The sequence below is a fragment of the Urocitellus parryii genome, chromosome 13 (genome assembly GCF_045843805.1).
Source record: "Urocitellus parryii isolate mUroPar1 chromosome 13, mUroPar1.hap1, whole genome shotgun sequence".
Lineage (NCBI taxonomy): Eukaryota > Metazoa > Chordata > Mammalia > Rodentia > Sciuridae > Urocitellus > Urocitellus parryii.
The window spans coordinates 17,166,871-17,180,242 of NC_135543.1; the positions used below are offsets into that span (position 1 = coordinate 17,166,871).

Consider the following 13,372-nt stretch of genomic DNA (forward strand, 5'->3'; position numbering starts at 1 on the left):
TCCTATGTCTCCCTCACTTTCACACTTCTCACCAGTTCAGATCAGCATTGACTCATCAGAGACAAGAGTGGCAAGGTGCACTCTAGGTAGAATCTGACACCACTGCCAATGTAAACAAAGCACTAACAACAATAACATAAATGTAATTTGTTTATCCAGTTGCATTTCCCAAAACATTCTTAAAATATTTTTTCAGGGAGCTTTTAAAAATGATGTTATTAAAAATGTTTTTAAAAACCTGAGATGAAACACAGCTGTCCACATCCCCCTCCACACCTTAACCCAAGCAGCTCTTTGTTCAGGAATGTGGATACCTCTGCACCTCTAAGAGCTCCCCGGCTGCCCTCTACTGATCCTCATTAAATGAAGAAGTGGAGGATGCAAGGGAAAGGAGAGGATCCAGGAGGGAGGAGAACCCCTGGGTAAACAAAACAATGCTACTTTCACCCATCTCTAGGGAAAAACGCAAAGAGAAAAAAAAAGGAAAGTATTTTACTCAAGCAAAACATGGCAAAATGACAAAAGGTGCTCTTTTTTTTTTTTTTTTTTTTTGATAAACACACAGCAAGCCTAGCTTAGCACCGTCGGAGAAAAGTCACCCCCTACACACCCTCCCCACCCCAAGATACCCATTGCATTGCACACTTACACACACACACACACACACAGGCAGGGTAGGAAAGCTGCTGAGAGCGAAACCATAGAACCCATAGCGTGAGCCCGTCTGAGATAATAGCCTCTCTTTAAACCCCACCCCCATCACCAGAGAAAAGGGAGCCTCAGAAAGAAAGAAGGGAGGAGAAGAAAAGAGAAATCGAGAAAGCCTGAATTTCCAGGCATCAACTTTTCACGAAATGCACAACCAGGATAGGAAATACCTCCCTGCTGAGTAATGCTTCAAGGGTTGTAAATTCACCTCTCGAAAGGGGAGCCAGACCTGGGCGCGCACCCCGCCAGATGGCAAACCACTCCTACCTGCTCCATCCAGTCTGCCTGTCACGCCGCGCCCGAGACAGGCCTCCCACCCCCCTTTTTGGCAGAGCAACACACCAATAAGAGCCGAGCGTAGCTGGTTGAGAGAGGGCTGAGCAGTGATTTAGCAGGATTGTTTCAAAAGGGGGAGTGGGAAACCGGAGGAGAGAGTGAGGGTAAAAAACAAAGCCCTTTCCAATGAAACCAACCGTTTGGGGGCGTGGCTTATTTCATTCGCTTTATTAATAAAAGAGATCAATGGAGCGTTTCTCTCTCCACCCACCCCGGAGGTGCCGGGCTTTAAATCCTCGGGGTTGGGGGAGGGGGGTTGGCAGGACTGCAGGCTTCCTCCAAGTTTCTAGCAGCACCTGCCACCTTCGATGAGCCCTCCACCAAAAAAGAGGCTCCGAAATGCACAATCCAGGTTTCAGACTTTGCAAGACAGAGGAACGGCCACACGCAGCTCCCGGCGTCTCCCCCACTACCACCAGGGTCAGCACACACACGCCTCTGATAGCCTGCAGACAGGATCCTTAGAAAGTTCCAGGGGGAACGATCAGGGTCCTCCGCAGCCCCTGATCCCCCGCACCGCGCGGGTCTCCTGCCGCGACCCAGACGTGACACGCATCATGGACTCCGGGCTGCAGGGACGAGAGGCGGAAAGTTGCCCAACAGCCTCAGGAGACAAGGCTCAGAGAGGAAGGGGACCCGCGGGGCAAAGAGGCACAGCGCCTTCAGCCCATCCCAAAAGCGGGGAGAGGCGGAGTGAACCCGTGTTCCAAGGGCGTCGGGCCGCTTTATTTACAAACAATGCGCTCGGCTGGGGGGAAAAGGACCCAAGCCCCTCTCCCCCGACCCTGCTCCCGGGCGCTCCTGTTTCTGGGGCCCCCCTGCAGGCGCGGGAGACTTGCAGCCCAGGGGTATCCCCGATCCCTCCCCTGCCGGCGCGGGGCGGAACTCCCCGGGGAGTCCCGGGCGGGAGGGGGTGCCGCTCACCTCGTCTTCGGAAAGTCCGTAGACCGGCTCCCCGAGCCCGGTCGCCATGGAGCCGGCGCCCCGCGCGGGGTCCGAGACGATCCGGGGCTACTGGGCTGCGGCGCGGGCCGCCTGGTCTTCCTCTGCCTCCAAAGCCAGGCGGTCCGGCACCCGGCCCAACGCGCGTCCCGCTGGGGAAGCGGTCCGGCGCCCGCAGGTGAGGGTGCCCGAGCGCGCAGCCTCTGCCGCGGCCGGCGCCGCTTCCTCCCGGAAGGCTGCGGGACGTGCGGACAGGCGGCTCCCGAGAGCGCGCCGAGCGGCGGGCGGCAGCCCCGGCGCCTCTCCCTGCGCGCGGCGGCCGCCGGGCTTCCCCTCCCCGCGGCCCGCACCTCCCTCCTCCGGCCCTCCCCGCTCGCCGGCCGCTCTCCGCCCCTCTCCGAGCTGGCTCTGCGATCCCGGCGACCCGGCTCGTCTGCCCCCCGCCCCCCGCTCCCACTCTCCCCGCCCCCTCCTCCGCCTCCTCCCACCCGGAGCCTAGAGGGGACCCTCCCCGCTCGCCGGGGCGGGCACACGCGCCCCCCAAGCCAATCACCGGCCGAGCTGGGGGGCGGGCCGAGGGGGTGGTGGAGTTCTGCCCCACGCCCACCCCACCCCCGGCAGCTGCTGGCGTCCGGGGGTCACCCGGCCGCGGGGCGGGGGATCAGGGGCGTGCCCAGGCGGGCTTGGCCTACCCAGCCGACCCTCCCTTGCCCGGCTTCCCTCTGCTTTGGGGAGGGGGCTGAATGGACCTTTGGGAGCGATGGTTTTTTGAACAACATAAGCTCCCTGTCCGTTTAATTCTACGGGTGGTCTTTTTACCTAGAACCCTGAGCTCGCGGTAGTTGTTAAAAGAGGGGGAAAGGATGTTTCCAGACCCCTTTAAATTCTTGGTAGCCCCAGCAAGCCGGGTTTGACTACATTGTCAACTCCGGGATACGATCTGCCTGGCCTGGCTGCCAGCCGGGGAGAGGCTGCCCCGGTGTGGCCGCGAGTCGCCATTGCCCGTGTCAACGTTTCAGGGAACAAAACCAACGCAGCGCCGGCTTAGTACACACCCACCCACTCCAAAACAGCGCGGTTCTTTGAATAAAAGGCAGCTCTTTTTTAAGCGCAACGTGAAATATCAAACTCAAGTTTAAGGTTATCCTTTGAATATGCAAACGACTGAGACGTCTTATTAGCCACCATAGGAGTCTTCCCACATCCCAGCTACAGTTTCCCTAGCAAGCAGTTCATTTAATCCTTCAGATTCATAAGAATGCAAGAGACTAAATAAGCGAGAGAAATTCGTCATTCGACTTTTTCAGGAAGCTGTTAAATTTAATGTTCAGTGCAGTTGTGAGTTCAAAAAGAAAACAGACGCAGAACATGTCATTTGCCTTTGAAAAGAAAACATCAAAATGCCTATTGGGTCTTATCAAGGTGCATTTAGGACTTTCATTCACGGAAGTTAAGAGAGAATTCACATAGTTTAAAGAATCATCTTGCTTGTCTCCAAATACGTTGCCAAGTATGAGCTGTTCGCCCTGCAGATCAAAGGAGGGGGGCACACTCATCCTAACTTAAGCTTTCCTTGGATTCCCTGAGACATGACTGTGGCTTAAAAGGTGTGCCATGTAATGGATTTCCTTTCACGGCTCAGCCTCATACAGTTAGCATCCTACTCAGAAACCTTCTACAGACATTTTGAGCCATTAAGTCCATAGTGCTTAGATGCCACTGAGGGTGGTGGTGGGGGGGGAATCTTCATGGAGGAGCATTTCAAAAACAGATCTCTGTTCATTCCACACCAAAGCTTTTTGACCTTTCAAACCTAGATTCCTTTTCTTTTGATAAACAAAAAGCACAAAGTGCACACACACACACACACACACACACACACACACACACACACACATAGATTCTAAGATACCTTTTACCTTGCCTATGACCCCTATAAATGAGAGTCAGTGCTTCTCCACCCTCACCAACCAGGACTCTGTCAAAATTGTAAGTGTATATTATGGGAGGGGGGAGTAATAGATTCTTACATTTTTCTGGTGGAAGATTACAATTTGAAACTAGGTAGAAAATCTTGGAGGTGCACAGGTACAGCCTGATTCTTTGGGTGAGGATGTATCTTCTGGGAACTTTAGAAGGCAGTCATTCTTCCTTCCCCCATCCTTCACCCTGCCCCCACTCCCTCTAATCCAACAACCTGTACCCACCTGAAGTCTGGAGTCATGTCCCTGGCTTTCATGGAAGGATGGTTATTAGAAACTGCATAAGAAACTTGCCATATATCACTTACTGTGAAGTGTTTATAAAATGTTGATCTATCACATCGTTCAACATCCTCGGTAAAAAGACTCAAACAAGACATGTCTTTCAGACTTAAGAGGGAAAGCTTGCTTTCTCTCAAGGAACTAGTAAGCTTTTCCGATGTGGATGACACAATTGTTTCTACTGATTATGTTTTCCTATTTACTTTGGCTACCAGGAAACTTTGGGTCAATTTTATGCACATAAGCCATAAAAGATCTCATAAAAAAATCAATCCCCTTTGTAACTATGCATCAACTTTCCCCCTCTGTAGTGGCTCTGTACCTTGGATACACATTGGAGCCATCTGCAGAGCTTTAAAATTGACTAAATGCCCAGTTGCCAGCACAAAAGACATGATTTAAGGTTCAGGGTAGGAAAGAAGACATCAGTAGTTTCAATAGCATCCCCCGTGATGCTAATATACATTCAAGGCTGACACCAGCAGCCTAGGCCAGTAATTCCCAAACCCTTTTTGTTGTTGTTGTTGTAATTAGTTATACATGACAGCAGAATGCATTTTGATTTATTTTACACAAATGGATCACAACTTTTCATTTCTCTGATTGTACTCGATGTAGAGTCACACCATATGTGCAGTCATACATGTACCTAGAGTAATGATGTCCATCTCATTCCACTGTCTTTCCCGCCCCTATGTCTCCTTCCCATCCCTCCCTCCCCTTTGCCCAAAGTCTAATTCCAAAACTTTGCTGCACACAAAATACCTGGGGAATCTTTCTTATTTATTTATTTAAGCCTTTTGATCCTTTATTACTAAAAAAAAAAAAAAAAAAAAAAAAGCTTTTTTTTTTTTTTTTAGCTTTCTAACTCTGTGCTTATGCTTTCAACACTTTCTCAAGGATTTTCTGCTCTTCAGAAAGAAAGGCAAACATGATTCTGTCACATACACATTGAGCACACATGGACCCACCATAGGCTCTGGTATTTTTTTAAATTGTTTTGGTTTTTTTTTTTAACAATCTTATAAAAACTTTGGTTCTCATCATATAAATCAAAATAGTCAGCCAACAGATTTGGGTGCTTCCCAACCTTCCTGATGTAAAGGTGAGCAATTCTATTACTGGGGGCTTGGGACAGCCTAATTTTGTTAGATACAATAGGGAAAGCTTATATGTCAAGTGCTAGACCATTCTGAGTGCCTCTAGACACCATCCTTGAAAAGAAAAAAGCACCTGGAGATCTTTGAAGACTGCTCATTTGCCTCCCACCCTCAGGCACTCTGATGTAATTAGTAGTGGGTACCATGGGCATCAGTTGTTTTAAAAGCACAAAGCCCTGGGTTCAATCCCCAGCACTCCCCCACTCACGCACACACAGGTACCCTGATGATTCAAGTGCACAGCAAAATTTAGGGACCTCTAGTCTGGAGTTAGATTCTTATTTATATATTTTTCATGATCCTGATTTTTTTATTGCTTTATTTTTTCAATTTAGGGGAAATTATGTATTATAAATACACTCAAATTCTTTGTGTAATAGGTAGGATATGAACAAATATACTTAATGTGAAGTATTCATTGGGGTTTGGAGGTATTTTTTTGTGCCTCTTCATATTCAGGGGCACAAACAGCTTTTATAGGAGGAGGGGGTTATTTTAGGACAAAATGCAAGAAATATACCTATGTAGATTTAGCAAAGCAATGCTAATCAGAAAAATGTCACAGTCTCAGTTTCCATTCTCAGTATGAGGGAACCCCTGATATAGAAAAGCAGGTACCCGGACATTGGGAAGAAACTTTTAATTGCAAAGAGGCTTTGTCCAGTACCAGAGGACAAACCTAGAGCCTCATGCATGCCAGGTAAGCACGTGACCACTGAGTTGCATCCCCAGCCCTTTTTATTTTTGAGATTAAAGTCTCGCTGAATTGACCAGACGTCTCCAATTCTTGATGAGATTCTATTGCCTTAGTTTCCTGAGTAGCTGGGATCATAGGTATGCACCACAAGGATTGGCTCATCAATTTTATCCACCACCTACCACTCTGAAATCTCAGATAATAATCTAATTTCTTTGAGGGGTGGGGGTAAAATTATTCGGCACTTTTATCCAAAGCAATCAGTTTCCTCCAATCAGTTTCACATCCATCTGACAATTAAATAGAACCATAATTTGTAGGTTCTCTGCTAGAGTTTGTTTCCTTTTGTTCCCTTTGGAGGCTGCCTTTACATTTTAGATTTGATACTGTGGGTGTTTGGTAAATGCTCTTCACTGGGATCACCAGCAATGAAAAATTAGCAGAAATAGTTTTAAAGTACAATGGGTAATCAGAAATAGGGAACGTTGAAATACTAAGCCTCTTCTCAAATTATTGAGTTGTCTTAGCAAGATCATGTGTATCATAATCACATCTGGGAAGAACCTAAGGAAGAATGATACATAACTCCACATGTTTATGTAATTTTCTCTTCAGTTTGCAATGACGTGTTGTGTTCTATGAAAAGAAAGCCCAGGAAGCAGACAGGTTGGAGGTGGCCACGCACTTGTAGAAACTAATGTCATCTTGGAACTTAGCAACATTTCTTGACACAGAGAAATCTAAAGATTTGGGGTACTCATGATTAAAGAAATAAAAGCATGCTTCAGAGTTTTGACTATACACAGGGGGGTAACAAAGAATGACTTGGAAACAGCCAAAATTTTTGCGTAAAAATAGCTAAGCATTTTAGGGCTGGGACTGGAGCTTAGTGGTACAACGCCCAACTGGCACACAGGAGACATTTGGTCCTCAGCACCACATAAAAATAAAATAAAGGTATTGTGTCCACCTATAACTAAAAAAAAAATACATATTTTTTTAAAAAATAGCTAAGCATTTTAATACATTTTGAACACTTATGAGCTGCTATGCATTATGGTTCTCATAAAATAATATTATCTGAAATACAGACATTTGATTCCTGTTTTTTCCAGTCTGACAAATTATCTGCCTTTTAACTGGTTGTAACAGAAATTCACTGTTTTTAAATCATTATCACTTCTAAAATATCTAGATCTCTTGCCACATTTTTACTATTTTTTCCCCTGTTCTTTTAATGAGTCTCATTAGTGAGTAATACTGGTGTTTTTGGTTTTTTTAATTGTGTTTATTTTCATGATTGGCGCACGCGCACACACACACATTATAGATGGACACAATATCTTAGTTTTGTTTATTTGTTTTTATATAGTGCCGAGGATCACACCCAGTGCCTCACATGTAAAGGCAAGCACTATTCCACGAGCCACAACCCCAGTCCGATTGGCATTTTAATCAGTGAATTTCTATTCCTTTACTAGGTTACACTTGACATTTTACATGTGTGCCTGAGGTAACAAAATTTCATATTTTAATCCCCTATCTGAAGAAGTTTGAAACATTGTTTTCAATCATTAACTCTTTACATGGTATTGATATATAGGTTTTGTTTTGGGTTTTTTTGTTTTGTTTTGTTTTGTTTTGTTTGTCCAGTACGAGGAATGGAGCACAGAGCAAGGGTTCTACCACTGAGCTACACCCCAGCCCATCTGTTCTTTTGGTAAACAACCACTTTAGATATTACTATTATATTATGCTTTTTAAACCTTTACCAATATGATTTTCAGGTTTTTTTTTTCCCTTGTTGCTTCTTAGATAATCCTTTAGGATCTTTTTTCTTTTTCTTTTTCTTTTTCCAGAGAGAGAGCCTTTTAAACTCCTTTTGTAAAGAATCATTGGTAAGAGGCTGGGGTTGTGGCTCAGGGGTAGAGCACTTGCCTAGCATGTGTGAGGCACTAGGTTTGAGCCCTGGCACCACATAAAAATAAAATAGAGTTCATCTACAAGTAAAAAAAAATTTAAAAAAAGAATCATTGATAATAAGCTCAGTCTTTGTTCATCTGAAAACTTCTACTTTCCTCCATTGTAGATGGTGAAATTACGTAAGAGAAGAATTAAAGCCTTTGTGGAATGTGACAGGTTACAGATCAAGAATCTTAATGTGACTGATATAATTCAACTTCCCCAATGTATTTGGGGAAGTTCTGGGGGACAGGAAAATCCTTAAGAAACAAAAAAGTCTTATCCAGAGTCTATGTTGTTGTCTTGTTTGCTCTCAGCACTCTGGGGATGTCCTTCCTCTGGTCTAGTTGCCATGGTTGATGATGGATGGTCAGCTTTTTGTCGAAGGATTGTTGATCCATAAGCCATTTGCCTTTTCCTGAGCTGCTTTTGGTTCTTGGTGTTCTAACCTTTTTATAATTTGTCTATACCTGGCTTTATTTTTCTTTATTCTGCTCACTGTACTTGACACTTTCTCTACCAGTGGATTTAAATCTTTGATCATTTCTGAAAAATGCTCAGATATTTTATCTTCAAATATTCTCCTTCCCCCTTCTCTCCATTCTCCCCTTCTGGGACTCCAGTTAACCCTGTTAGGTCTTCTCATTGTACTCCTCCTATCTCTTTTCTTGCTTCACATATTCTACCTCCTCATCTGTACATGTTACATTTCAAGTGATTTCTTTAAATTTCTCTCCAATTTTGCTAAATAACTGTTTTATTGAGTCTAATTTTTTATTTAACCCATCAACTGAGGTTTTTTTTTAATTTAACAATTGTATTTAAACGTTTTTATGTAGTTATTTTTTCGAATCAGCCTTATCATTTTGTTGTTTGTTTTCTTGGGGTGCCAAACCCGGGGACAAACCAGACTTGACAGTTTCTTATTTTGTGTTTACAAATCTTACTTCAGTAACGTTTCATAGCTGATTATATTTTGCTAATTCTAAATATCTAGAGTTCAGGGTATGCCTTTCATTGTTTGACTCTCACACATAGGGACTTCATTCCATGTGTGTTTACTGGGAACTTACTTGGTTGTCATTTTATTTATTGAATCCTAGTCAATAGGAAGCCAAAGTGGATCTGTGTTTGTTTTTGCTAAGAACCAAGGGACACTATCACTATGAGGCTACTCTAGCCCCCGATGACAGTCTCAATACAGAAGCCTCACTCAGGCTCAATCAGTAGGGAAGGGTCTGTCTCCCCTCAGCTGCAGTGCTGGTCTACTCTCACTTGCTGTTTGCTGTGCCAGTCTGTGGCTGAGCTCTTTCAGGGTGGAGGGGTATGACAGGCTGTGCTGTTCAGCTGATATTTACTCCCACCTCAGGAAAAGTTTCTCCCCAGCCATTGTACATTTGACCCTGGAACTTACATGTAACTCACAAGCGATTGCATGAGCAGAAATGGCTGTGTGGCCGGTTCACACAAAGATCCTGAAGCTTCTGCCACCCCTCTGGAGCTCCTATACCATGAGAATGTCACATCTGAGATAATGGTTGTTCCTTCAGCCTTAATAAGGAAATACTTGAAACAGACCTGAACCTGACTTGTCTCCTAGAGCTGCCAATGTATAATGGAAACTGGAAATAAATCCCTATGGTTGTAATGATTTTTAGATTTTTATTACAAATCACTATTGCTAATATATGGAGTGAATTTTTTTTTTACCTGCTCCCAGCCTAGCAATACATTTAAATAGGATACTTTGGAAGCTCTATTGATCTCCTTTACAAAGGCAGCACTTGAGATTTAACACAGTCAAGGGTTTTCTTGTTTTTTGTTTTTGTTTTGTTTTGTTGTTGCTTAAAATTTGCTCTTTTAATAATACCTCTACATTCTTATTCATTCCCACTAACTCATTTAGTAATTCCCCAGAAATCACAAAATTGTTAGTCTCATATGGCCACTGTAACAAATTATCACAAACTCAGGGACTTTAAACAATAGAAATTAACCTGGTGTGGTGGCATACACTTGTACTCCAAGTAACACGAGAGGCACAGGTAGGAGGGAGACAAGGTCTAGACCAATCTAGGCAACTTAGTGAGACCTTGTCTCAAAATTTAAAAAGGGCTGAAGATATAACTCAGTGGCAGAGCACTTAACTGGGATGCATAAGGATCTGGGTTCAATCTCCAGTAGTGGGAAAAAAAGAGAGAGAGGGAAAGAGAGAGACACAGAGAGAAAGAGAGAGAGAGAGAGAGGAAGAAGAAGGAGGAGGAAGAGGGAGAAGAAGAAGAAGAAGAAGAGGAGGAGGAGGAGGAGGAGGAGGAAGGAGGAAGAAGAAGGAGGAGGAGGAGGAGGAGGAGAAAAGTTACTTGTAGTTCTGGAGGCCAGAAGTTCTAAATCAGCATCACTAGGCCCAAACCAAAGTGCTGTGTCCTCCGTGGCAGCTGCAAGGGAGAATCAGTGTTCTTGACTTTTCGACTTCTGGGGCTGAATGCCTTTCATTCCTTGGCCCATGGCCTCTCCCTTTATCTTCAAAGCCAACAACTTCTTCAAATTCCCTTCCACAAAGGCCATTATATCACCTGCCCTCTATTCCCAGTCAAACACTTGCCTCGCTTTAATAGGACACTTGTCATGACATCTAGGATCCACCCAGATAATCTGGGATGACCTCTCCATCGACAGACCCAACTTAATCACATCTGCTGAATTCTTTTTTTAAAATTTTTTTAAGTTATACATGGACACAATATCTTTATTTTGTTATTTATTTTTATGTAGGGCTGAGGATCGAACCCAAGGCCTCACACGTATGAGGCAAGCGCTCGGCCACTGAGCCCCAGCCCTAGCCCTCTGCTGAATTCTTCAAGGGCGAATTCACAGGTTCCTGGGATTAGAAACTGGATGTCTTTGGAGGCTGTTATTCAGCTGCCACACAAGTGTGATGCTAGAGTTCAGTCTTTGCTTTTCTGGACACCACAAATGCTCTAGGATTTGAGTCTGAAAATTTTTTGGTAGAAAAAAGGAATGACTGGCGTTTTTCTATTTCCTTTGCATTTTCACTTTCCAGAAGCAAAATAAATGATGCCCTTCAACTCTGAGGTAGAAATTCTAGATCAGCTGCTCTAATTAACAATCTTAATGAGTTCACTGATTATTTGTTTTAAAATAATAACTCCATTATTAACTTGAAAAAATGTCTACTTAATCTAAAAGGTTAAAAAAAATGTGTTTTCATTCTAGAATTTTTCAATACTCTAATACTTTAAATTTAATAAAATTTAAAGGTAAGCATCTGAAGGATTCCCTGTGCATTATTATTGCATCAAAATCAGGAAGACCAGGGCAAAGTCATTAAAGAACTCAACTCACAGTGCCAAAGAGGCCACTGGTGATGGGAAAGGACTTCCTGCTGTAGGCTGGGAGAAGAGTCAAGGAAGGAGCATTGGGACTGTTTATTCCCCAGAATATAAATATTCTAGAAGAGAAAGAGCATTGACATGCTGGGAGTCCTGCATTACCATGAGAGGCTTCACCATTTATAAGTTATCACCCAAAACAAACCAAAGCAACCCTGCATCTAACGGGGGAGGAGACAGTTTCTCTCCAAGGTTTTTCATCCCTATCCTCAAATGCAGCCCTTTGTTCTCACTGTCACCCACCACCACCACCCAGCCCTCCCTCACTACTCTTACTCCTTTTAGAGTGGAATATTCTGGTTCTATGGGCCATTCTTTCAGTATCAGTGATTATGCCCAGTGGGAATCCGAACACCCATGATTACTTATAGACTCTAGCTTCTGTTCACCGGTGTCTTTCTGAATATATTTCTCTTGTGAATGTTCCACGGTTCTATCAAGTCAGTACCATGGATGGAGCAGCTGATTTGCCTTTCCAAGGAGGGCAAAACTTGAAAGGACAGGATTAAACTAAAGGAGAGAAAATTAGCCAAAGGTTTGACAACACAGCCTATTGGCAAAATCGCAGGGAAAGAAGACTTTGACACATCGATCCCTCTGGAGGGGAATTGGTCTGCATCTACCAAACTACTCTAGTATTTACTCACTAATCCACCAATCCCATTTCTAAGACTATCTGCACTGGAAAATATCAAGTGACATATGCATTTCAAACATCAAAAGATTGGAAGCAACCCCACATGTGCATCAAGAGAAAAGTGGCTGAATCAATTACTGGTACATCCACCTAGTAGAGAAATGAATGAGGATGCTCTCCCCGGATATGGAGTAACCTCAAGGATATATTAAGTTAAACAAGACAAGAAACAAATCAGAATGCAGAACCATGTGTATCCTAGGCTTTTGTTTGTATGCAAAGGGGGAAACGGGTTCAAGTCTATAAGTACCAATATTATCAGGCTGTCTCTTGGCTCTGTACATCTCTGCTTGGCTTCTTCTAGGGTCTGACTCTTTAATATAGGAAGTGCGGCCCAAGCCATTCATCCTCCCTGCATAAGGATCGTTGGGTTTTGTCAGTTAGACCTTAATAAAGTTTAGGAGGTGTCTATCAAACAAGGAAGGTTCAGCCTGAGTCACAGGTCCCTTCCTGTGCAATGGGGAGAAGAGGGCAGGGTAGGGTAGCTGACAGTCCCAACAGCACTATATGGCACGAGGAAGGGAAAGGTCCCCAAGTGAAATAGAGTGTCAAACATGAAGGACAAGAGATGCCCACTATAGGTTCTAAGAATGAAACAATAAAAAAGATGACCTCCTTTGTCCAGACTTGAAAATTCTACACAGAATATGTGAGAGAGATTATGAGCCTTCTTCTCTTGGGGTATCAGATGTAAGCAGCTATCAACATTTCGTAAAAGTTCTTATCCATAGCAATGTTTTGAATTAATTGGGGAGATTATATGATAATGGGCTCCTGTTTTTTCCATTTCACCTACTAGATTTTTTAAAATTAAATTTTATCATGCATATTTAAGTTATATAACATGATGTTAGAAGATGGATATACACAATAAAATGGTTTCTATAGTGAAGCAAATTAACCTATCCATCGTGACATGTAATTACCTATTTTTCCCCTGTAGCAAGAGTAGCTCAGGTAGCAAAATTCTGCATACAATAGGCTATTATTAATGATAGTCCTTGTGTTGTACATTCGATCTTTTCACTTATTCATCGTACATAATTCACTGTTTCATACCCTTTGACCTACCACTCCCCATTTCCTCCTCCCCCACCTAAATGTTTAAGGGAATCTGAAGTCTAGACTCAAGGAACCAAGCAGGGGCTCAGTGTGTGTATCCTGAATTGAAAGGGAGATAAACACATCAGGGGCCA

General features: G+C 43.8%; 1 protein-coding gene across 2 annotated transcripts in view; it reads right to left on the reverse strand.

Annotated features, from left to right (window-relative positions):
- Nedd4l (NEDD4 like E3 ubiquitin protein ligase) overlaps positions 1-2,169 on the reverse strand; it is a 304,029-nt gene extending 301,860 nt beyond the window's left edge. For both annotated transcript variants that reach the window (XM_026393205.2, XM_077792371.1), the window contains exon 1: positions 1,969-2,169. In XM_026393205.2, coding sequence (XP_026248990.1) covers positions 1,969-2,016 — 48 coding nt within the window. In that variant the 5' untranslated portion in view covers positions 2,017-2,169. The remainder of the gene's footprint in view (positions 1-1,968) is intronic.
- Between the last annotated feature and the right edge of the window lie 11,203 nt (positions 2,170-13,372).